This window comes from Rhinolophus hipposideros, assembly GCF_964194185.1.
Source record: "Rhinolophus hipposideros genome assembly, chromosome: 21".
NCBI classification, from domain to species: Eukaryota; Metazoa; Chordata; class Mammalia; order Chiroptera; family Rhinolophidae; genus Rhinolophus; species Rhinolophus hipposideros.
This window is the reverse complement of record NC_138067.1, coordinates 36,512,594-36,539,560: the sequence shown is the minus strand read 5'-3', so window position 1 is coordinate 36,539,560 and position 26,967 is coordinate 36,512,594. Positions and strand designations below refer to the sequence as shown.

Genomic DNA, 26,967 nt, shown 5'->3' with positions numbered 1-26,967 from the left:
AATTTATAGTGCTCTTTCTATTTGTCAATCTTAGTTTAAAAATCTTACATATATTAATTATTCCTCATAACAACCCCATTCCATGGGTGTTACTTTGATCCTCATGTGACAGACACACAGAGGTACAGAGAGGTGAAGTAACTTGTCCATCATCACAGAGCATTTAATGGAGGAGGCAGAATGCAAACCTGCCGTTTGCTAATAACACTTCTTATTTTGAAATAATATCAAACTTACAGAAAAGTCACAGGAATTTCACAAAGAATTCCTGTATACCCTTCATAAAGATTCTGAAATGGGTAACATTTGCTGCCTTTGCTTTATGAGGCTAATTTTTCTCTGAACAATTGGAATTTCATTCCAAAAACTCAGTTGCACATATAAGGCTCCTTTACTTCTAAATGCTCCATGATATACATCCTAAAATCAGACATTCTCTTCCATAATAACAGTGCAGTGATCAAAATTAGAAACTTTACACTGATGCTTTTATTTCATCTACAAACCTTATTCAGATTTTGCAATTGTTCCAACAAAGCCTTTAGAGAAAAAATTTTTTCTGGTCCAGGATCAGATTATAGTACATTTAAATTGTCATGTCTCTTTAGTCTCCTTTAATCTGAAATAATTCCTCAAGCTTTGTCTTTCTTGACCTTGACATTTTTGAAAGCCAATTATTTTGTATAACATTGCTCAATTTGCATTTTTCTGTGTTTCATTTATGATTAGATTCTGGTTATGTCTTTTGGCAGGAATATCATAGGAATTGCTCTGTCAGGAGGTACAGGTTGTCATTTTGTCTCATACTGGCTATATTAACTTTGATTACTTGGTTAAGGTGGTGTCTGCCCAATTTCTTCACTGTAATGATACTATTTTTCCCTTTGTGAGAGACACGTTAAGATGATCAACATCTATTTCTCATCAAACTTGCACCCACTAGTTTAATATTTGTTGATGATTCTTACCAGAATCAATTGTTATTTGTAATGGTTATTGATGGTGGTTTTCGAATTCACCATTCTTTCTACATGAATAAGTTGGCATTCTACTAAAAAGCATGTTTTATGAATTATTTTAGTTAGTGGGTTATTCAATGTTTTTGCTCGATCTGTGACACTCATATTTTGATGCTCAGATTGTTCCAGATTTGGGCAGTAGGACCTTCTGCATACTAACACTGACCCTTTGACAAATTTCAATCATTTTTTGAGTACCCACTATATTCTGCCCCCACAAAATTTTCCAACCTCATTTGTGTTTTCTCTGCTCAATGTTGGTATATGTTATTTTTCCAAGGAGCCCTCTTTCCTTGGATATGGTGCTAGATAGTCTCATTGTTATTGGGATGTCATTGCTTCTATGTCCTCACTAGAAGGTATATATATATATATATATATATATATATATATATATATATATATATATATATGAAACTATATATATCACAAATATATGTATATATGTACACACATCTATATGTATTTCTATATCTATATATTTTTTTTTAAATCATGACTTTATAGTGATACCAATTGCAATCCAGGGTTCATTCTAGCCTCCTCCTTTTCCTATTGCAATGATAGGAAATTGGCTCCCACAAGTACTTACTTACTCCCACAAGTACTTACTTTTTTTTTTTTTTGATTCTAGAAAACATGAAGAAGCAGTTTCAGAATTCCTAATCTATATCACTGTGTAAATCAATCTTACTTATTGGAGTTATTTATTTAATGTTTTTTGTGTGTCTTAGCCTGAGGGAATATGGTCAAATTGTCTTCAAAGGTTATTTGGGTTCTTTTTTTCTCCTTTAGTGTGGGAGAAATATGTTTTTGTTTATATTGCAATTTAGAGTCTCTCCCTTCTTTGCTATTGATTTTTAAAATAATGTAAAACTGGCGCCGGCCTGGTAGCTCAGGCGGTTAGAGTTCCATGCTCCTAACTCCGAAGGCTGTCGGTTCGATTCCCACATGGGCCAGTGGGCTCTCAACCACAAGGTTGCCAGTTCAACTCCTTGAGTCCCGCAAGGGATGGTAGGCTCTGCCCCTGCAACTAAGACTGAAAGGACAGTCTTAGTTCTTGAAGCTGAACTACACCCTCCACAACTAAGATTGAAAGGACAATTTGACTTGGAAAAAAAGTCCTGGAAGTACACACTGTTCCCCAATAAAGTCCTGTTCCCCTTCCTCAATAGTCTTTAAAAAGAAAAAAAGTGAATATGACCCGTGACTGAACAATCCCCATTTTCTGATAAGTACCTCAGAGAAACTCTTGCTTATGTATAGCAAGAAATAGAGATATTCAGTAAGATATTTTTCACTAAGAAATTTTAAATAACCCAATAAAAGGCCTACATACTTATGGTGTATTTATCTAAATAATAGGATTATGGGTTTTCTATTATATTCTATTGAAAAGCACCATTAAAATTTTTTTAGGGGTGGCCAGTTAGCTCAGTTGGTTAGAGCATGGTACAAGGTTGTCGTTTGGATCCCTGCACCGGCCACTGTGAGTTGCACCCTCCTTAAAAAAAAAAAAAAAAATTAAAGCAATTAGATAGCATGATGAGTTGCTTTCCTTGCCATACACCTGCCATAATGCTGACATTTCTATCCTTGAAGCCACTTTTTTTGGTTACAGCAACATCTACCAAAGCGAAATCACATTTGTAATAGGTATTGAGAACGGGAGTTCTATAGTGAGGTCTGAGATACATTGGGTTAGATAAAATGAAACATTTTTTGATAGTATCAAAATAGTCAAGACACTTAATGTGAATTTTTCCCCTTCAAGAAATACAGTATACAGAACTCCCTTGCTTGTTTGACCACAAAACCATTTTCAAGTATCATTAAGTACTACTGTTTTGTGCAACATATTTTCAGAAATTTTGAGTTAATGTACTATCTTCAGAAGACCTCTATTAACATCAAAATATAATCATGGAAGAGAAACACATTGACATATTAGCAAAAATTTTATTATAGCAATTATAATACTTTTTGGCATTACATTTTTGTGGAAACACTGTGTATACTGTTTACAAATTAAAGAAACAATTTGAAATCATGAGTGGCAAATAATATTCCCACTAGATGGTGAATGATTATTCAATGACATCTGCCCAATCTGCCATTCTGAGCAAAATGGACTTGTAGATACAAGTCTTAATGTATGACTACAGAAACATTACAGAGGTTTGGTTCAAAATGAGGTGGCAATACTCACTTTTATTTTGTGAGAGGTTTTTAAGTGTTGAATGCCTGTTTTTCATATCTATTGTTTATTCCTTTTGTAAAGCTGATGAAAATAAGAGAAACAATTTAAAATGTTGGGGGAGAACTGACTCTGGGTGGTGAACACACAATGTGATTTATAGATGATGTATTACAGAATTGTACACCTGAAATCTATGTAACTTTATTAACAATTATCACCCCAATAAACTTTAATTGGAAAAAAAAGATGTTGGGGCTGGATCATGTCACTTTTTCCAACATTGTTACACTGCTCAAGTTAGAAAACCTAAAATCTGGACACCTAATTAAATCACAACAGGTCATTCCCCTGGACATTCCTGGTAGGTCATTTTATGTTTTACAATCTTTTTAATAGACTACCGAGTTCAATTTACTGAACTTTATTTTGAATGCTTACGTATATCTTATAAGTGGCCCAGATTTTGCTTTTCAGGGGTTATCCTCATCTGTTATTGGGATACTGTCTTATGGAATAATCAGCAAAATTTTGTTAGAAGTTATCTATTCTTTAAAACTTATTACCTGAAAAAGTACTGATTCTAGTTTTTTAAAAACAAGATCATAACAGTAAAAATTTTTGCTTTGGGGCAGCTGAATGGCTCAGTCGATTACAGTGCGAGCTCTCAACAAGATTGCCCGTTCAATTCCCACACGGGATGGTGGGCTGCATGCCCTGCAACTAAAGAATGAAAACAGCAACTGGACTTAGAGCTGAGCTGCGCCCTCCACAACTAAATTGAAGGACAACAACTTCGAGCTGATGGGCCCTGGAGAAACACACTGTTCCCCAATATTCCCCCAAAAAAATTTTTTAAAAAAACCGTACAAAAAATTTTTTTGCTTTGTTTATAGGTATCTTCAGGTTTTTTATAGTATCTTGAGTCAATTTACGTTTCTCTAGATAATTCATTCTATTTTTATACATATTGAAATACATGTATATAGTAATACATATATGGGTATAACTTTAAAATTTTTAAATCTCCTGTACGTAGCTATTTTACTTTTCCCATACATAAAGCTATAACTGAGTCATTTTCCTAAGTAATAACTGCCAATTCTATGTTAACGGTTTTTTCAAACAGAATATCTACTATTTCATTAACTATCCCATTAATTTCTACTTTTACTGTATAGATTACTTCCTGCTACTTACCTTGGTTTTTATTATTTTTTTAAATTTCTGGCTTAAGTTAATGTTTATTTTTTTCAGCACCTTTATCAATTGCCTGTTATGTGACGGCACTGTAGTTATCGGGACTGAATGGTAAACAAGACAAACACTAGTTGTTCAATCCAGGTTTTCTAAATGCATTAAGGTTATTAATTTTCTACCAAGGAGAGCTTTGGTCATTTTCCACAAATTTTTATTTGAAGGCATCACATCATTTATCACTAAGAGTCTAAAATTTCAGATTTGATTTTCTACTTAAAAAACTTTATTGTGAAAAGTTTCAAATATACCCAAAGACAGTCAGAATAGCACAATGAACCCTACGTATCCATTAGCCAGCTTTAACACTTAGCCACATTTTGCCAATCCTGTTTCATTTATCCCTCCCACCATTTATTTTTCTGCACTGGTATAAAGCATATCATAGACATTACATAATTTCACACTTGATCACTTCAGTATGAATCTCTAATACGTAAGTACCTATACACACAAACCCTCGTCATGCCTAGGAAAATGAATAATTGCTTAATATAATTGAATACCCACTGTAGGTTTACATTTTTACAATCTAAATTTTTTTCACTTATTTGCCCAAATCAGGATTGTATAGATAATATTTTCTTTTCTGTATTCTTCATGCTGTGGCATTTGGGGACTTGGAGAGACTACCGCTCCCAGGGACAGCAAATTCCTAGAGACAGCAAATGACTGTACTGCAAGCACGCCTTTGATATACAAACCACCAATGTAAAGCCTGTATCCCCAATCATCTCCTTTATCAAATTCTCACACAGCAAGCCAATATTCCCCCTGCCCTAAATCACTCCAGAGCCAGGCACTGGACAAGTAGGGGGCACCCCTATAGCTGAGTCCACCAAAATTATTCAACTATCCAATCCTAAACTTGCTCGGTGTACCTACTCAGCGTTGCCCATTCCTTTGACGGAAAACTCCAGTAAAGGCTCTCAACCATGCTCTGTGGTCTCGCCCCTTCTGCCTCCCAACAAAACTGGATGCTTCCCTCTGTGGACCTGAGTGGCATGTGGATGTGTCCTATTTCTAGGGCTCTGAGTTTGAACTTCTTCCTTCATGACAATCATTTCCATGTCTGCATATCTTACCATACCTGATTAAAACAAATCATGCGCATATTTTTACAAAAGCGTCCCAACACATTCCATACACTGTATTTGTTATGTCTCTTAAGTTTCTTTTAGTTTGTTAGATTCTGTTTTAATTTTGTCTTGACATATATTGGTTAAGAAATTAGGTCACTAGTTCTGTGGAATTTCCCACATTCTGGATGTGGTTGTTTGCTTCTTTATGTCATTAATTTGTTCCTTTAGTCTCCAAGTTTCCTGTAAACTGGTAATTAAACTTAGAGACTAAATTATACTTCTGAACCAATATTTTGGGCAAGGATACTTCACAGGTGGTGCTGTATACATTCATTGTATCACATCAAGAACATAGCTGAGCTGATCTAACTTATAGATGTTAATATTGATTAGTGGGTTCTGTCATTCTACTCCATCCATTAAAAACTTCCTATCAATTTTTCATCCAATGGTCTTCAAATTCTATCATTCCTTTACCTTTATTCACTAGAGTTGTCTAATAATAAAGAACTTTCTTCACCAGCTTTTGGGTGTCTTAAAATATGGTTCATAAAGGAAGGTGAGATAAATGCTCCATTTCCCCCATTTATTTACCAATAAATGTCCTAATATGCTTCACAGCTGACCAATGTGTTTGGTTAGAAAAATAAGAAGCTAACAAAGACTACAGTGGTCACGACCAAAGGACACAGGAGCCAATTTGAGGGAATAACCACTGGCCAAAGATAGGACAACTTGAGCAGTTAAAAAAAATTAAAAATAAATAAAGGCTACAATGGATTTTTAAAAAATTATTGCAGGAGTTATATAACACAGGTGATTTTAAATTTCCAAATAGTTTCTTTTTATGTGATCCTTTGTTAATTTCAAATTAAATTTAGACCAAGGCCACAGAATACAGATTGTAGAAAATCTGCTTTTTAATAAACGAATTGAAAAAAAGCATTTCTCACTTTCACTATTTTAACAATAGATTATCTGAAGTCCAGCAGGAATGAGTGTTGGTGAAGGGCATTTCCATATTCACTGTGCCCAAAATCTTTATGAATTTTCAAGAGTAATATTAATGATGACAAAACAAAATTCAGTGGCTTAAAAGAACCATTTGACTGTATCTCATGATTTTGTGCATCCGGAATTTGGGCAAGGTCTCGGTCAATTCTGTTCTGTATAGCAGCAACTCACTGTATGCGTCACTCAGTGGCATTCTGCTGGTAGCTAGTCTGGCGGATCCAAAATTATTTCACTCAAATGTCTGGTGTCGGTGGACACGTCTGTAAGGCTGGGCCAAACAGGGTACCTCTCCCTCTCTGTTGTCTCAGGGCTTCTCCATGTGGTCCCTTCAGCAGAGTAGCCAGACTTTGTAACATAACAACTTAGGATCTGAACTTGAGAGAGTATCTCAAGAGATGAAGTAAAATCTACAAGTAAACCCTGGGTCCAAAAACTTGCACAGCAGTATTTCTACTATATTCTACTGGTCAAAGTCTGACCAGATTCAAGGGGAAAAGATGTGGATGGAAGGAGTATCAGTAAATTTCTGGTCATTTTTACTCTGTCACAGCATATTACCATTTCACAAATGAATAAATTACAACACAGAGCACTTAAGCATCTTGTTCAATATAACATAAGCAGGAAAGTGATGGGATAGATGTGTTTCACACTTTTGTTATTAGTTTTTAGAATGAATGTGAAGTTTATCAGGTTTGAGTAATGGTAGAATATATTAAATTACCGCATGTATGAAGCAAAAGGGATTAATTCCTACATTCATAGCATGTTCTACAACACAGGACTGAAGACTTTCTTACATCTTTACATTATGAATTTTCAGATGATGGGTTAGGTGTGAATGTTGTCTAAAGGCCTTTTTACATTCCTTGCATTCATAAGGTTTCTCACCAGAATGAATTCTCAGATGTTGAATAAGGGATGAATTAAGTCTAAAGGCCTTCCTACATTCCTTACATTCAAAGGGCTTTTCACCAGTATGAATGCTCTGATGTAGAGTAAGTTTTTGGCGCAATCTAAAGGCCTTCCCGCATTCCTTACATTTATAAGGTTTCTCACCAATATGAATACTCTGATGTTGTGTAAGTTGTGAAAGCAGTCTAAAGGCCTTCCCACATTCCTTACAGTCATAGGGTTTAACACCAATATGAATGCTCTGATGTGAAATAAGTTGCGAATAACGACTAAATGCCTTCCAACATTCTTTACATTCATAAGGTTTCTCACCAGTATGAATTCTGTGATGAAGAATAAGATGATAACCACGACTAAAGGTCTTTCCACATTCCTTACATTCATAAGGTTTCTCACCAGTGTGAATTCTCTGGTGGAGTGTTAGTTGTTGTCGCACTCGAAAGGCCTTCCCACATTCCTTACATTCGTAAGGTTTCTCACCAGTATGAAGTTTGTGATGTACTCGAAGGCCAGAGCCACATAAAAAGGCCTTCCCACATTCTTTACATTCATAGAGTTTGTCAGCAATATTAAGCTTCTGATGTCGAGTAAGGTGTGCATACTGTCTAAAGGCCTTTCCGCATTCTGTGCATACATAGGGTTTTTCACCAGTATGAATCCTCTGATGGAGAGTAAGTTGTCCCCGCACTCTGAAGGCCTTCCCACATTCCTTACATTCATAGGGCTTCTCACCAGTATGAATTTTCTGATGTACTCTAAGGTCTGGGCCACATACAAAAGATTCTCCGCATTCCTTACATTCATAGAGTTTTTCAACAGAATGAAGTCTCTGATGTCGAGTAAGGTGGGCAGTCTGTCTAAAAGCCATCCCACATTCTTTACATTCATAGGGTTTTTCACCAGTATGAATTCTGTGATGAAAAGTAAGTTGCTGGCGTACTCTAAAGGCCTTCCCACATTCCTTACATTCATAGGGTTTCTCAACAAAATGAATTCTCTGATGTGGAGTAAGGGATGTGCATTTCTGGTAAGAGGACACTTTTTGAGATGTAATTTTCACTTGACCAAAATATCCCTCTTGTCCTTTAAATTTTCTTTTGGACTCCCAATCATTTTTTAAAATGAGGTCCTTAAGACCACGGTGGTTAATTCTTTCCATTATCTTCCACTGGGATAAGTTTATTTCATAAATGTCATTTTCTGAAGATAACTTCCTGGTCTCATACCTTGTCTCCAAATCTGAAAGAAAACAAGAGAGCAAACATGTAGTCCCTTTTTCTAAAGTAGAAATAAAAGACAACCAAAGTAATTTCCACTGAAATTCTAAAGATAGTTATAGAATTTGAGGGAAAAAATGCATAAGGGAACACCAGGAAAAATGAGAGTTGATGTGAGAAAGTGAGACTGGTGATTAAGTACAGGCATACCTCCTTTTATTATACATCACTTTATTGCGCTCGCAGACATTAAGTTTTTCACAACTTGAAGGTTCGTGGCAACCCGATGTCCAGCAAGTCTTTTGGTGCAATTTTTCAACAGCATTTGTTCACTTTGGGTATCTGTGTCAGATTTTGGTAATTCTTGCAATATTTCAACCTTTTTCATTATTATATTTGTATGGTGATCTGTGATCAATGATCTTTGATGCTACCCTCCACCAGGAAAAAGATTAAGACATGCGAAAGGCTCAGATGCTAGCTGGCATATTTAAAGCAATAATTTTTAATGAAGGTATGTACATCATTGTTTTAGACAAAATGCTATTGCACACTTAATAGACTGTAGTATAGTGTAAACATAACTTTTATATGCATTGGAAAACCAAAAAAATTCCTGACTTTTGTTTATTGAGATATTCGCCTTATTGCAGTGGTCTGAAACCAAACCTACAGTATCTCCAAGTTATGCCTGTAAACATTTTAAGTCAGTGGTTCTCAAGTTGAGATATGTGTCAGAATTACCAGGGAACTTATTACAACCACTGATGTTTAGATACCACCTAAACCTCTTGGATAGGATTCTACAGTCCTGGACAGTCCTATATTTAATATTCTTCACATGATTCTGATGGAGATGAAAGGTTAAAAAAACATACTTAACTTTTCAATAATTTATCTTTATTGTTAGAATGAAATCAAACTTACTATGGTTAAAATGCCTCTGTTTCTAACACATCATCTCTACACTGTCCTCTTTACTGCTACGTGGAGAGGACTTCTTTCAAATCTTTGAACATGTCCCAACTTACTTTCATCTCTTAGGACTTTTCAATCTGCTTTATCTCCCACAAATCTTCTGATTTGGCTCTTTGCATGGCTGTCTCTTTCTCATTCTGAAGTCTTAAAGTCATTTCCTGACAATATCTAAATCTATGTTGTTATTATATATCTGTGTTGTTATATATGTGTATATAATATATAATCTATGTTGAAATTATATATTTATTAATTTTTCCAATTGTTATTCTGCTTATTTTCTTACCCCTAACCCTTTTCAAGGGCAGAGACAATCGATACTTTATTCTCCATTATATAATAAATTCATAGCACATAATAGGTTTCACTCATTTAATTACCATAGTTATATACTTATTCTGAATACATTTCTCTGCCTCTAATCTCTCTTTGGTATAATTACTATATACCTTACTATAATGATTAAATATTCCCTTTATTCATCCAAGCTAGCCCAGCTAAATATATAAATAGAAAATGGTGGCTGTATATTCCTATACATCCTTCCACTGCTTATACCCTTTTCTATGCAGTATTATCTACACTGCCTTCCCTCCTTCACATAGCTATGGGTTACTTTTTCTTTGTCTCCACATACAACAAAAGTACTGAGGAGTTCTACTTACTTAATCTTTCTTTTAACCTGTTCAATCACTCATCCATTTTACAAATGTTCAAGTGGTTTTGTTCCTTCATTACCTTGCTCAGGTCTTCTTTCCATTCCCTCAAAGGCAAAGCCATTCCTATATTTCCTAGAAATATGTACCAATGATTTTTCAGACACAGAAAAATGTTTAGATCTTACTGAAGTTCTTATGACATCCTTAGCAGAAGACAAAAAAAAAGATGTGATATGCAAGGAACTCACTAATTATAGCACAAAGGGTCTTAAGTGTAAAGAACTTAAGTGTAAAGAACTTGCTAACAAAGGTTATGTTGGATACAGACCAGAGGATGCTAAGCCAGTAGGAGAAAAAGGCATAGGAAAATTTAAGTTCTAAATGTGTTGTGTAATGAGAGAGAAAAAGGACATTTTCAATTATTATAATATGGTCTGCATAAAAAAGTTGGAATCACATAGACATTTTCTACTAAAACCAGAAATAAGAAAATTTTAAAAAGTAAGACCACTTGAAATTTTAGAAGTCTATATTAAATAACTCTTAGATCGATAGGAAAGTAAGTTCCAAAATACTATTTTTGTTTTTAAAAAATAATGGTAATAATAATAAAAAAACACACTACATTCTATTTAGATTGAGAACTAAGAAAAAGAAGGACTTCCAAGCTATTTTCATGAGGTGATATCATATTAAAGACCACTCATAAAAAGAAAACTACATACCAATTTTCTGAAAATAAATGTAAAAATTCTAAATATTTAATAAAACAGCACACTGAAAGACCCAGTGTTGTTTATTTAAAGAATGTTAAAGTGGTCCAATATGGAGAAATCTATTAAGATAATTCAACATATTAATAGAACTGATAAGGGGGGAAAATCCCATGATCAACTCCAAAGATGCTGAAAAGGCAACTAAAAAAAGAACTATTCCTGATTTTGAAAAATTACTCAATAAAACAGGAATGATTACTTCCCTAAAATAAAATACGTATTGTCTTAACAAAAAGGCAGCTCTGGAATTATTAGTCAATATACTTAATATCAGAAAAAAATCAGAGGTAAAGAATTTAAAAGGAGGTAAAATTATTTGCAGATGATATAATTGCATAATTAGAAAACTTAAGAGGTTTAAATAATAAATCACCTGGACTTATTACATAGTCTGTTTGAGCATTTTATTTTTAACCACTTGCTTTTGTGGATGAAAAGGGGACGCTACAATAAATCTAACCAAAAGTAACCTTCCAGGATGATCTGATCATATATTCCTAATTAGGCAGGACGTGGTGGGTAGTCACACCCCAGGCATATAACTTCTTTAGTGAAAGGTTTTAAGCAAGCCCTGTCCATCGTTCTTGTGCATCTAGGTTAACACATCTTTGAAATACCGGAAGTAATCCTCTTTTCCAGACCTGCAAGGTGCAACCACACTCAAGGGAGCACACAACCTTGTTAACTATCCTGTACCTTGCTTTCTCCCACCTTCATGTAATCTTCCTTATGTTCCCTCCTTAATTCTAAATGTATGAAAGAAATTTCAAAACTGTCATTCTCTGGAGCACTTGAGATCTTGCTTCCTGGCATTAGCATCAGTTTTAGCTCTTACAGAAATTCTCTTCAGGTTGGACATTTCTTACATTGACAATCTGGAGATACAAGAAGGTCTGGGATATAGAAGACTTGGTTCCAATGTCCCCTGTTTGCATTTCAACACTGGGGACCGTGTACAAAGATCTGAAAATAATAAAACCTGACATCCAAGAACTGTACTTCTGAGAACCAATTTTAATCACATCCTAGTAAGTCCATACTGAACAATCCTCACATTCTAGTTTAATTTCACTGAGAAAAAGAAAAATATCTCCACCACATTGACCATCACCTACTGCATTCACAACTATACTGTTTTCCTTTCTAATTCTCTCGTTTCCTGGATCCTATCCTCTTCATCCACCCCTACCTCAAGGCCACTGCTCCCACAATTATGTTCTCTCTCTATTGCATCAATTTATTCCAGCTACAGAATCACTCCCATGAACACACAATCATGCTCTATTTCATACTGTAAAATATACTGCTTATAACCCATATCCCCATTGTAACTATGATCTCTATTTCCCAGCTTCCCTTCAAACATAATTCCTCCAAAAAGTTGTCTTATACTCATTCTCATCACCTACCTTTCTCTCGTTAAGTCATACTAATCACGATTTCACCCTGACTCTACTAAAAATCACTCTTGACAAGATCACCAGCATTTTCCATCTGCCCAGAACCTGGGGTCAATTCTCAGTCCTTCTCTATTCCTCCCATTTTGAAACATTTTTTTTTTTTTTTTGTATCAGAGCTTCTCCTTCTCCATCTCCTTTGCTGCTCCCTCTTTCAAAGGTCTAACTGTCGGAGTGCCCCATGAATCAATCTTGTGGCCACTTCTCATCTGCTCTCTTCTATCTGCATGCCTTCCTTAGGTGATCACATTCAGACCCATGGATTTAAATTCCAGTCCTAAAGTAAAGACATCCAGATGTACATCAGGACATAATCTCTTCCTGAGCTCCAGGTGTACATATTCAGCTGCCTACTCAACACCTCAAACTGGAAAAAGAGACATTTCAGACTTAAAATATCCCAAACAGAAACTCTTAATGTCTGTCCTCCAACCAGCTCTTCCTATCTTCCGCACCCAAGTAAATTGTAATTCCATTTACCCAGTTGTTCAAGCTAACACCCTTATCTCCTCCTTTGATATCACTCTTCCACTTACTCCACTTACAGCAAGTTCTTTTCGGCACTGCCTTCATACATATCTTAAGTCTAACAGCTTTTTACTACCTCCTATCATTGCCTTTCATCCAAACCATTACTTCTAGTCCAAACAGCTGACACTGCCTCTCTACTGGTCCTTTCTGCTTTTGTACTCCACCAGAGGGATAATTTTAGAGTACAAAGCAGATTACAGCTTCCAATTTCTCTTAGTGATTATATTACCTGGCCCTTGCCTAACTCTGATCTCATTTCTGGTTGCCTTCCCTCCCCTTCCCACTATTCTAGCCACAATAGCTTTCTTGTTATTTCTCAAACATGCAAAGCTAACTCCTCCTTAGGTCTTTTCTGTCTGCTCAGAATGTTCTTCCCCTAGACAGTCACATGCCTTGAGCCTTACTTCATGTCTCTCCTCATGTATTACCTCCTCAAAAAAGCCTTTCTTCTTTTGTCCACTTTTCTGTATGCATTTATACTTCAATAAAACTTACTTAAAGGAAGAAAGAAAAAGAAAAAAAAGAATGATCTTGTTTAAGATGTATAACTTTGAGTCAACAATTGTCATTTTGGCTAAATGTTTCCTAAATAGATATTAACTTATTCACTTGGAACCTCTGCCTTTCATTGTTTTGGGGTCTTTTTGTTTGTTTGTTTGTTTGTTTTTAGTATTAACAGTTGTAAATGTCATTTAATTATACCTAAATGTGAATAAAAAATAAGTTAGGATTGGGGGGAAAAGCACGTTGTTCTTTCCTTTGGTAGAAAGTGAGTCAGAAGATATCATTATAAACATTGTGGGCACAGAAATGACCCTATTGTTATAAAATAAGAACTTAGCCTAAAATGAATCTCCTCAGCCAGACCTCAATATACAAAGAGCAAATACATAACGACAACATATATATGTCTCTATATAAAGAGTTTTAAGGATCTTTTTTTAAACAAGAGGTTCAAAGAGAGAATGAAAATAGAGGTAGAAGCTAAACAAAGGGAACATTCTCCCTATAGTCTATCACATTCATGTATGTTTCTTCCTCATGTGCAGGTAGATATATATTAGGTTGGTGCAAAAATAATTGTGGCTTATGCAATTATTTTTAACCTTTTAAACCGCAATTACCTTTGCACCAATCTAATACATACATGGAAAAAGGCAAGTAAGAATGGCATTCTGTGAGCTATGGATCTATCTTCTAGAGTGTCAACCTGAAAATAAAAGACCAAAGTAAGAAGCAACATGCGTTTAGTTAAGATCTAAAAGAACAAGTTATTCAGGATGAACTGATTCAGGCAGAAACCCAAATAGTGAGAAGGCAAGAGGCATTTATGGGAAACAGAAGGGGAACAATTATATCAATAGAAGGAAGGAATTTTTATTGGTGCAAATAATCTAACATAGTGATGCTAAAAATAAAGAAGCAGTGGTAGTCATAAATGTGTTTCCTTGTTAGTTTTGCAAACAGTTGTTTGGATAACAATGCTGCTTTAGGCCCAGTCCAAAGGCTACTTTTCCCAGCTTTAATGTTCCAAACGTTTGAGGAATCAGACATCCAAGGCAATTCTTATGGGATGGTAGCTCTGACACCATTTTAAAGTGGCTCCATTTATATTATTTTATACAAGAATAAATTCATATGAAACTTTAGTTGCTGATAAAACATATATTATTGCAATGTCAAGCATATTCTTCTTTGTAATCTTTTATTTCCCATTTAAAAATTTATAAAAAATGTTAAGGAAAAAAGGTTTCCCTCTCACCGTAACTAAAATGGTCTTCACATTCCACACCATTCTCTCTCTATTCCCTTACTCTGTTTACTGTTCTTCATAGCACTCTCTTATTACCTGACATTACATTTTCTACTTATTTACAGTTACTATGTTTCTCTTATTACAAAGTAAATACCATGGAAGCAGGGACTCGATTGGTTTTGTTTACCACTGTATTGATAGTGTCTAGCATAGTGCCAAGCTCAGAAATGGGTCTATCTATCTATTGAAAAGAAGAAAGCAACTGAATCAAAATATAGATAGAATGATTGTCAACAGAAAACAAAGATAGCATCTGTCTACCCCATACTCCCCTTCAAAGAGGATGAAAATTGGAGAAAACAAAAAAACAAAAACAAAAACAAAAAAAAAGAAGTGTGGTAAACGAGATACAGAAGTGATTCTATTGGTATCCCCAGCTAAGACCTTAATTTGCTCCTCAGGTCTCAGACCTTTGGACCTTTAGAGAGGCCATGGACCTTTAAAGAAGGCTTTCTAAACATCATCAGAAGGGTGTACCTCTTCCCTAAGGAGTTGGGCAGTTTCCTCTGATGATGGCTTCCCCTGCCCAACTGGCCCTCACTCACCTGGATATCGTCTTCTTTCTTTCCTCACAACTTTCCAGGGCTCTTTTCCTTGCTCCAATAAGGAAATCACATCTGGTTTAGAAATGAAGCATCCTGGTCAAAAGAAAAGAAATGTAAGGTGATATGAAAATAAAAAATAAATTCAGAATTACCTCAGTCTTGGATAACTTTTTTAATAAACTCTAAGTCAAATGGTAATTATTAAAGCCTTTATAATGAAGAAGGGCAAGGTGGTTAAAAAAATTTCACATTAAGGTTACATTTTAAACAGATATTGGAGAGGGAGGGAAAAGATTTTATTTTAATTTATATTCATACAAGTACTCTTTCTCGAGAGGCAATAGTAGTTGAGAGCACAGAATGCCTGTGTTCAAATCTCCCCTCTCCCACATCCTAGTTGTGTGACCTTGCACAATTTATTTTTATGATTTATTTTCCTCATCTATAAAATAAGGATAATAGTTATCTATTTTACACGATTGCTGTGGTTACATTAATTTACATCTGTATCTAAACACTGACTACAATATATACTAAATGCTATACATATTTTATTAGCTACTATTTATTGTTATTTTGCTAAGAGGAAAACAAGAAGTTTCCTGAGGCATTGATTGTTTTTGCTTAGGCTATTTCTACAATGTTAAATACAAAATTCTTGGATATTTAACTTTCAATCATAAAAGTAGGTAAAAGTGAATATGTTTGCTTAAAAACAAAAGGAATGAGTTCTCTTGAATTGGAAATAAATACGATTGATCCAATTATCACTACAAAAATTATGTGTTTTTTTTTTTTGTTTGTTTTTTTTAAAGATTTTATTGGGGAAGGGGAACAGGACTTTATTGGGGAACAGTGTGTACTTCCAGGACTTTTTTCCAAGTCAAGTTGTTGTCCTTTCCGTCTTATTTGTGGAGGGTGCAGCTCAGTTCCAGGTCCAGTTGTCATTGCTAGTTGCAGGGGGTGCAGCCCACCATCCCCTGGGGGAGTTGAACCAGCAACCTTGTGGTTGAGAGGACGCACTCCAACCAACTGAGCCATCTGGGAGCTCAGCGGCAGCTCAGCTCAAGGTGCCATGTTCAATCTTAAGTTACAGGGGGCACTGCCCACCATCCCTTATGGGACTTGCCCACCATCCCTTACGGGACTCGAGGAATCGAACTGGCAACATTGTGGTTGAGAGCCCATTGGTCCATGTGGGAATCAAACCGGCAGCCTTCGGAGTTAGCAGCACGGAGCTCCAACCGCCTGAGCCACTGGGCTGGCTCTTAAGTGTTCTTTTGATAGCCAAAGAAAACCCAAGAATTTAGATATAGCTATTTTCCTTACAGGTATACCAACAAATAACAAAATACCTATAGCAATTCTAAGTTCAAACACAAAGTGAAACCTGATTTCTTTAACACTGATAGTGCTATAAATCACCCAGATTTCAAATCCAACCCTTTCATCATTAAGGAAGACCTGAAGGCCACTTAAAGATGGAAAAGATGAATATGCTTAATAGAGGCACTCACTTTCAAACAAATATAGCTCAAACCATTCTCTTAAAAACAGAGAGTAGAAATTTAGGTAATTTCTTCAAAGATATTGCTGAAATTTCCAAAGAAAGCCAATTATTACAGAGAAAAGAGTCTATATTACTAGAAACAGGTAACCTTACCCAATGAGACTAAGTTATTGTAGTTCTCCAACATCACATCTCTGTACAAGTCCCTCTGTTCCAAGTCCAGGTAGTCCCACTCCTCCTGAGAGAAGACTACGGACACGTCACTGAACATCACTGATCCCTGAAATGGCAAACCATATAATACAATTAAAATTAAAGGAAATTTGTTTTAAGATGGAAGGAGAAAAGATGAAAGAGATACTGCAAGAAATGGACCAAGCAAGGCTTGGGCTGGAAGCCTCAAACATAGTGAGTTAGGAAATGATTGTGCCTAAAGCAGTATGCCTCTGTGTTCTGGAAGAATTCTGTTGCTACATATACAGCCTTTTACATACTCTGGCATATCTTAACTATCCAAACATGTCTGGGAAAGAGTAAAAACAATCAGTTCTCCAATTAAATACTGTATATAAGCCTTCTGCCTGCTATGTATCTCCCTCATGAATTCTCAAGAAATGTGAGTTCTTCCATCTTTTCCCCTTCAAGAACAGACTGTTAAAAAAAAAAGTTTCCCTACAATATCTCTGTTAGAAAAGGATCTGAACACAATCAAAGAATTTCTTCCAAGTTCATCATTGAATCAGATCATATCATAAGCATTCTCCCATTTATGACAGATTCTTTAATGAACTTAAAAAAATGGTTGTGTAATAATATATGTAATGGATATATGAGACTCAATCATTCATCTCTACTTAAATATTTTTGGTCTACACAAAGTTTTTAAGGTCCTCCTCAATTCTGAGGGTTTACAACTATTTATGTGTCTATATAATCTTACCTACTATCATTTTCCATCCTTCACTGCATGCATTCCTTGTTCCTGAGATACTGATGTAGATTCTGGATACCGGTGATCCAGAATCACAAAGATGTTATTTTAGACAAGCACATCCTGTTCAATTACAAATGGAGCCCTGTTCCTGATATACAACTCATAGGCATTCCCAGAGAAAATTCCTGATCTCTCTGTACCAAGACCGAACCACATCCTTACCCAGTCCTAAAAGCTTCACAAAGCATGAGATCTCACCATGTACTGAAGCTGAAGCCAGCCAATAGCAAATCTTATCTCATATACTTGGAAAACTCAAGTCTGGAAAAGTTCAGAGTTTTCCCATGAGTAGTCAAATGGGCCTATCCTCTTTCATCAACTCACAAGAGATGGTCAAACATTTCCTTCAAGGGATTTCATTTCTGTTCCACTGCATCTCTTAACAGGAGAGCGAACACATACAATTGATGCTGAATGATTTATTCAATGAATACATGGACAATGACTGGAAAAAAGAGGATTCATAGGATAGGCATTGTACCATTTAGTCTATCCCTCACTGGATTTAGAGAAACTGGAAGAAGGTTCCGAAGATGAGGCTCTGATAGGTAGGAAGTTTCAGGATAAAGAAATGTTCATAGGACCTTAACATGACAGTATTTCCAGGAGAAAGAAAGAGTAACTTACATGGGCCATGGTTTACAAATTCAAGAACTGGTCAGTACTCCTTGGGGTTTACTTGCCTGGAGAACCAGAGTTCACAAAGGACAGAGCTAGGGGGAGGAAAAGGAGGCCATGAGATCAAATAAGTCTCAGAACTCCCTAAATAACTCGATTTAATATGTCTTTTCCCCTCCATTGACCTCCCCACCAGACACACACACACACACACACACACACACACACCACACACGGAGATTTGAGGGAGTCTGGACAAACCTAATCCTTACTTGTAAATTCCAGGGCTGATAAGGGGCCACATCATATAAAGCAGAATCTATTTCAAAGCTTTGCTTACTAGATCCATTTGATACAAAGAAATTCATAAAAACCAACCCTAGCAGTCATTCCCACTGTCAAACTACTGCACTGGCAGCCCTGCCTACCTGCAGCCAGGGCATTAACTTCCAGAATCTTCTGGGCTCCTCACTATTTTCAATCAGAATCATCCACATTGCTTTCCTGCATGACTTCATTTGCCGTTCTCTTTCTTACAACCTAGGTTAAAGAGGTGTGGGTTCATATTTTCAGCAGGTAAATAATAACATATCTATTTATCAAGAACTGTCATGTGATTGTTTTATATACATTAACTACACTCAGGATTACCATATAGTATAATAATTATCCCATTCATGCAGTGGATCAGAAAATTCATACTAAAAGAAGTGAAATTACTTGCAGAAATTCAGTTATTAAGTAGCAAAGCAGATTTGAAATACTTATTTTTTCTAACCACAAACTCAGCTCTCATTCAACTATAACTCTTGCCCCTGAAACTCAGATCTCTAGTTCCAATGAGAGAAACATGAGCATGTATGACTCAGTAAAAAAACAGAAATATATCAAATCACCAAAAGATATTCTCACTTTAAGAGTACTGATGCCCATGTTAGCAAGTTTGTGAGGAAATGAACATTCTAACCTGCAGAGGACGTAAATTTAAAAGTATGTCCAAGAAACATTTAAACCATGCAAACCCTTTGACTCAAAAATTCTACTTTTGGGATTAAAGAAAATAATTGTATATGTGCACGAAGATATAAGAGATAGACATTATTCACTCATGGAAAAAACTGGAAAGAACCTAAATGTCCTTCAGTAGAAAATAGATTAAATTATAAAGTATCCACATGTGTGTGTGCACGTGTAAATGCTGAACTTCAAAAAAAAAATATTCAAGATAGGTAGTCTTTAGAAAAATAAAACGGACATTATGACTACATTTGTAAAGTATACATATATATCAGCATAAAAAGGCATCAACAGATAGAAAAATATCTGCAAAAATTGCTTATTTCCAGATTGTAATCTTAATTTTCTTCTTTTTTTGCTTACATTTATTTCATAATTTTATATGGTCATACACTCTCCTAAAGTATATTTTTAAAATTTTTCAAACAGGAAGCTTTTCTTCAAGTAGGTTAGACTTGCTCTTTGAAGCAGTCATCCCTTGAACTTGGAGAAAAAAGCTGCTAGGTTTTTATTTATTTCAGCTCCCAATATCTGAACCAACTCTATGATTCATAAGTTTGTTCGTGTATGTTGGAGTTTTGCCTAGAAAAGAAGGTTTGAACATCCGCAACCAACGCCTTGCTTCACTGTTGTTGCTACTCATAACTTGACTGCTGCATTTATCTTGCTTCTGAACCACTCATTTTAGCCTTGATGACTTCCAAAGACCTCCTGACTCTTCTTGTCCTGCTTGTCTCACTTTGTTTGCATCAACATCATGAAAATAAAAACTGTAAGGCATAAAGCTTATTACATAAAATTCATTTACCTCCACAGAAATTCCATGGGTTTGGTATTATTTGGTCATAATCTGACAGTGCATGCTGTATAATCAGATGTCTCCTCAGGAGTTTCCAAGCCATGCCATCTGACTTCTTCAATGACTTTTATCACACTTACCTTAGTCTCATTCCTGTAGAGATCTATCCACCTTGATAGATAGTAAGCAGCTTAAGGATAGCAACCATGTCATTTTAGTCACTGTATTTTCCCCAAGTACTAGCACAGGATATGGCATATGTATAAATGCCTGATAATTCAATCTAGAAATTCCGTTTCTTGGAATTTATCCTTAGACAATATTTGTAAAAGTACACAAAGAGCGATGTAAGGAAGTTCATCAAAGAATAATTTATAACTACAAGTCAGAATACCTAACATAGACAACAAGCCTAAACATTGTTCCTTTATGATGGAATATTATGCAATTAATAATAATGTACTGAAAGAAGATATTCACAATAAACTGCCAAGTATGACAGACTAAAAAGAATATGTACAATGTTGAGACACAGTTGACTCTCAAATATAAAGAGCACAGGCTTTGTTGTCAGGATCCAGGATATGAATCTAAGCTCTGGTAATTATCAACTTAGGAGACTTTGGACATGTTACTTAATTTTCAATGCCTGTTTCCATACAGATAAACCTATGGGGAGAATAATAACAGTTTCTGTCTTACAGGAATATTGTGAAGGTTAAGTAATATAATACATATTAAGCACTTAATAAAATGAAAAAATTACATGTACCTTATTCTATTTGTTAAAGAAAATTCTCTTTAATAATTTTTAATTTTTGATAAGCTATCTTTGATAGTTTTCTTTAGTATTTTAATACTAGGATGCCATCTCTTTTTTTCTTATAGTAAACTTTTTGAAATTTTAAAGACTGCTCTTTCCTACAACATTAATAAATTTTAGAACTAAGCATGAGAATGTAACTTTTCTTTAATAATATTAGGAAAAAAGATTCACAAAAATCAAGAAGAGCAAGGCCCCTCTTACTCTCCATCCTTAGCAGTTCTAAAGAGACACTACTTGACATCATTGATTTGATAAGGTGTCATACTGAACATATTAAAAATGTTTGATCAAGTTCTTCTGTACATTATGTCTGAATATTTATCACTACTTTTTTCCTGTTATTATAAATCTGTATTTAGGAGTAATCTTGAACCCCTAAAAAAAAGTCTCTAATTCTAAAGGGATATCTTACTTCATAATTTGTTATCCTGGTAATTCCTTTAATCAATGTCTTCATAATCCTAAAAGGTGTAAATTCTTGAAAGGTTTTTCAAATTAGAGGGGAACCATTGTACTCCCTTTTACTCTGTACAGGCATACCAATATAATAAATCTTAATGACTGTACTGGATTCCTTTGTTAAAGTGTTTAAGAATCTCCTTAAACAATCAATTTTTGTGATTCTATTTTTCAAAACAAACATGTACACAGTGCACAGAAAAAATATTTGGAAAAACAAACATCAAAATAGTAATGTTCATTAAATCTGGATGATGGGACTGTGGGCAATTTAAAAGTGCTTCTTTATAAGTTCCTTAGATCTCTCTCTCTTTTTTTTTTTTTTACAATAAACATACATTAATTTTATCATCAGAAACAAAAATATTTCCACACAAAAGTATTTCCACACAAATAAAAAATAGAGTTGGGGAGAGGGAGTACCTTCTAGTTGTTAAGAGAAATGTGAGTCTATAGGCCTGTGACACGAAGGGATTCTGCAAAAAAACAAAAGAAAATCAGCACGGCAAAAATAAATAACACTTATCAGTCCTTTTACTGTTCTTCATCAAAATGATGAGATATCTTCTCTTTCTTTTGTGACTGAATACAATTAAGGTAAGCAGCATTCCCAAATTTAGTATGAGTATACCAAAGTAGACGGAACAGTACTTGGTACACAATAGATGCTTTATTTTTTCCTTTCCTCGCTGAATAACTAAAGTTTTATATTAGACATAGTCCTTGCAAAATGTCTTACAAATCCCTAGTTTATTAAAAGGGATTCATGCATAATTAAAAATTTATTGAGTCATCTTGTTCAAAACTATGACTATTGCTCAAAATTGATCATTTACTTCTTTTCTTTCTCATGATTCATATAATATTAATGGCATAAAATTATATCACATGGAATGTGATTTATTAAATAATTTCCTATTGCTAGGCACTAATTTATACAAGGTCACTCAAAGAACATTCTCAGATATTACAGTCTTTGATTCTAGAGCAATGCATCTGAATCTTTCTGGGTCATGTTTGATAACCTCATTAAATTATGGACTTCCTCCCCAGAAAAAATGGCAATTAAGAAATATATACAATTTTACATACAATTTCAAGGGATTCCTGGTTTCCTAAAAGCCTCAAATAGATTTAAATTACCTCTGGTTAAGAATTCCTAAAAAAAAAAAAAAAAAAAAAAAAAAAAAGAATTCCTGTTCTAACACAATGGGATTTATAGATGATGTAATACAGAATTGTACACCTGAAATCTATGTAATTTCACTAACAATTGTCACCCCAATAAATTAAAAAGAATTCCTGTTCTAGATCATTTGAGCATTTCATGTTTTAAACTAGTAAATGCTCAACACAATTACCTTGGTATTTTCATTTTCCTGATCTATTCGAGTGGATGGGGAATTACCCAAAATTACCATACAACAAATACCTAATATTTATTAAGTACTTATGAAGTATACAGGCACTGTTCTAAGAGCTTTACACATAGTTATAAAAACAAAGCTCTCAGAAGTAATGGGAAGCATCTGCCAAATGAACATGTGCCTATAAGCACTAGGGAAGGGGCCTAGGTATCAGTTCAATGGACAGGTCATTTAAGGAAAAGGAAGCAAGTGTTCCCATGTCCCCAAAAATAAAAATATATTTCACTCGCCTTCACCTTGACTTTTAAATGGGCAATAGCGATTCATTCCTCCTCCTCCTACTCTGAGCCCTTTTCCTCAGAAGAGTTTGACAGGACTGGCGAAGAAGGGAATCTTAAACCAACAGGCATTTCTTGGAGCCCAGCCCAGCCTGGCTAAAGTAGGGCACATCACGACCACACCTGTCCCCACCAACTGCCATCCACACAAATCCAGAGTTAAGTACGAGGGAGAGCACTGTTGACACTTAGAGAAAGGTTACGGATGTGCGGGTCTGGAATCCGACTTCACAGCAGTTTCCCGGAGGGAACTCCGTGTTTCTGAAACCTGCAGCTCAACACCCACGAGCTGTGTGCTCACCTGTGTGTCCGCGCGCACCTGAAGCTGAAGTGCGATGGGAGGACGCCCAGAAGCCAGCCGGGGGCGGGGCACGTTCAGTTCTAACATCCTCATCCCAAGAGCAGGTCTGAGCCTTTTTTTTCTGGGAGTCTTTTCACTCGCGCTCAGATATCTCTGACTAGGGGACAATTTCTCTGAGGCTGGGCCCAGGAGGCTACAGGGCAGAAGATTCAGCTGTTGACGCTAGGGTCGCAGCCACACAGGCCACCTCCACCTTCAGTCACACAAGAGGCTCTGCACCCAATTCATTCACACAAACACCATCACCCACTAGTCCCGGCCTCACGACCGCAGCGTCGCGATGCCACACCCCGGCCCCGTCACGCCGACAGACACACCACGGCGGTTCTCACGCACACTCGGGACTGAGGTGCGGAGCTCCCAACGCTCCGCGGTGGTGCAGCACCTTTCCTTTCCTCATCCTTTCCTACAGATGACCGAGACCAACGCTCCGTGCCGGGACCGCTCACCTGGGGCACCCAACCCGTTTCACCGTGACGCCCCGTGGAAGCGAGGGCGCGACAGCCCGGGGGGTCTAATGGGCCGCGCGCAGGGTTTGTTGGGAGCTCCGCCTGCACGCACTAAGTGCGCAGGCGCGGCCAGCCCCAGCGGGTGGAGCGTCAGTTCCGCCCGCTACAGGAGAGTCAAAGATCCAGCAGCGCCCCGCCTAGGGCGGGCTTCCCGGCTTTGTCCTGAGAAAGTAGCCGCAAGCGCACTAAAGGATAATAGGCGAAGGTGTGATTCCGTGGAGCCAGCTGGCAGTTCTGTGACCAGGGACGACGCTGTGTGTCGGTCTTTGAAGTGGTTCTGGTGGTGATTTTGTCACTGGATGTGGCTGGTTTGTGTGTGTGATGTAGCGATTGCGGGGACCAGAATGTGGTTTGTGAAGGAGATTTTATGACTGGAATTGTGTCGAGCTACGTAGGACTGAGAATGCTGTGGGGGCCTGTGAGTGCATGGGATTGACTGTGAGTGCATGAGATTGTGTTTCTGTGACTATATATTTACGAGGCGCGGTTTTGAGAGATTTGTTTTCCTTGGGCCTTGCCTGCAAAACGTCACTCTGTGTGTGTGTGAGAAACAGCGCCACTGATTGTGTAGCGAGTATGTGCGCTTCTGGTGTGTCCCTGCGGGACTGTGACGAGGTGGCCACCCGGATGATTGATATGACCAAGAACCTCACTCTCTTCAACTCTGAAATAAAGGAATGTTGTATCTTCAAGAAGCATAAACTTTACTGAAGAATTTGGTGGAAAAAACTAATTTTTCTGGATAATTATGTATTTGTTTTACATTTAGTCACAGGTTTATTGTGGAGAAGAATGTAAATAAGCGTTACTTTAAAAATGAGTTTTCAAAGGGAATTCCTGTCATGGAGTAGTTGATTTGCTTCTGCCCCAGCCAGATTCCCATGAGTGGGCTTTCTCTCTTTCTTATTGAGGGGTTTTGTTGGGAAGATTTAAGAAGCCCTAGACTAAGGAAAAAACATCTTTACATAAAAGAGATGCAGTATGACTAGAGCAGACAACTCAGGATTAAGAGAGTAAAATATCTTGGGTTCTAGATCACACACTCTTTTTGTTAAAGGAGGCAAGAAACTTGTTTAAGACTCAAATCATAAGTTCATGCTGACATTACTGGGTTTTATTCTTACCTTTTATATTTTTGCCTCTTTAAAAATATTTTCTCGGGGCCGGCCTGGTGGCTCAGGCGGTTGGAGCTCCGTGCTCCTAACTCCAAAGGCTGCTGGTTCGATTCCCACATGGGCCAGTGGGCTCTCAACCACAGGGTTGCCAGTTCAACTCCTCGAGTCCCGCAAGGGATGGTGGGCAGCGCCCCCTGTAACTAGCAATGGCAACTGGATCTGGAGCTGAGCTGCGCCCTCCACAACTAAGACTGAAAGGACAACAACTTGAAGCTGAACGGCACCCTCCACAACTAAGATGGAAAGGACAACAACTTGACTTGAAAAAAAGTTCTGAAATTACACACTGTTCCCCAATAAAGTCCTGTTCCCCTTTCCCAATAAAAAAATCAAACTTTTCTCTAAAAATCCTGGTTCTTAGTAATATTAATGTGTTTATTTATTTGCATTAGCCTAGAATCAACATAAAATAGTTAAAAATTGCAATGCCAATATTATTACTAACAATAAAGCTAGTAAATAAAAATTTAGATTGTAGTTCTGCTAACTACAGGAATTGGCAAACTATAGCCTTCAGGCCAAATCTGGCCTGCCACCTGTTGTATAGCTAGTGAGTAAAGAATTGTGTCATATTTTTAAATAGTTAAAAGACATCAAAAGAATAATATGTGAGTTGTGAAAATCACGCATTTCAAATTTCAGTGCCTACAAAGTTTTATTGGAACATAGTCATGCTCATATATGTGTTGTCTATGGCTGCATTTGAGCTACAAGGGCAGAATTGAGTAGTTACAGTAGACTGAATGGCCTGTGGAGCCTAAAAGACAATTGATTCTCATTATTCACAGTAGATACATTTTATAAAGTTGTAGCAATCAATGAATTAGTGAACCATTGCCTCTACAAGCATCTGGTCACATTTTCATCAACCAATCAATATGTAACCTTGTTTTATGTGTTTATATTTAAAGATACTTTTTATATATTGTTGATTTCTTTAACGGTGAACTCATGACTAACAATACTATAACACAGGCCTGACGGAAGTTTGTCTAACCACGTATTTTCTCTAGGACATCACTATGAACACTAGACATCACTTTAGCAATATGCTTGGGCGACATATTAAATAGCAAAACCACCAATAAAAAACACAAAAACATGGTACTAAATAGACTGTGAAAAAGACACTTGTTTACAGTATAAGAGCTGAACCAAGAAGGCAGAGGGTTGCCTTGTTTGAGTTCAGCTAAGAACATATGTGTCAGGGGACTCATTTTTTATCATTCTTTACATGTCCACGAATGACTGCAAAAGTGCTGCAAGTGTTCACTGTGGGATTACAAATAAATTTCAGCAAGTATGCTAAGCGAAATAAGTCAGACAGAAAAAGCAGAAAACCATATGATTTCACTGATAGTGGTATATAAACCAAAAACAACAAAAGAACAAGACAAACAAAAACTCATAGACACAGACAATAGTTTAGTGGTTACCAGAGGATAAAGGGGGAAGGGAGTGGTAGATGAGGGCAAAAGGGATCAAATATATAATAATGGAAGGAGAGCTGACTCTGGGTAGTCAATGTGAT

General features: G+C 36.4%; 1 protein-coding gene across 2 annotated transcripts; it reads right to left on the bottom strand.

The window, feature by feature from the left end:
* Positions 1–4,437: 4,437 nt before the first annotated feature.
* LOC308490403 (uncharacterized protein) lies at positions 4,438–24,307 on the bottom strand. 2 transcript variants are annotated; one of them, XM_081032545.1, is made up of 8 exons: positions 24,202–24,307; positions 23,693–23,885; positions 22,110–22,162; positions 19,014–19,125; positions 18,595–18,680; positions 17,127–17,253; positions 15,464–15,556; positions 4,438–8,723 (listed from the first exon to the last, which is right to left on the bottom strand). In XM_081032545.1, exons 5-8 carry the CDS (start codon positions 18,601–18,603, stop codon positions 7,366–7,368), a joined length of 1,587 nt encoding a protein of 528 aa, XP_080888671.1. In that variant the 5' UTR covers positions 18,604–18,680; positions 19,014–19,125; positions 22,110–22,162; positions 23,693–23,885; positions 24,202–24,307; the 3' UTR covers positions 4,438–7,365. The 2 variants fall into 2 exon arrangements, with proteins under 2 accessions (XP_080888671.1, XP_080888672.1); XM_081032546.1 differs by having other exon boundaries at positions 24,138–24,243.
* Between the last annotated feature and the right edge of the window lie 2,660 nt (positions 24,308–26,967).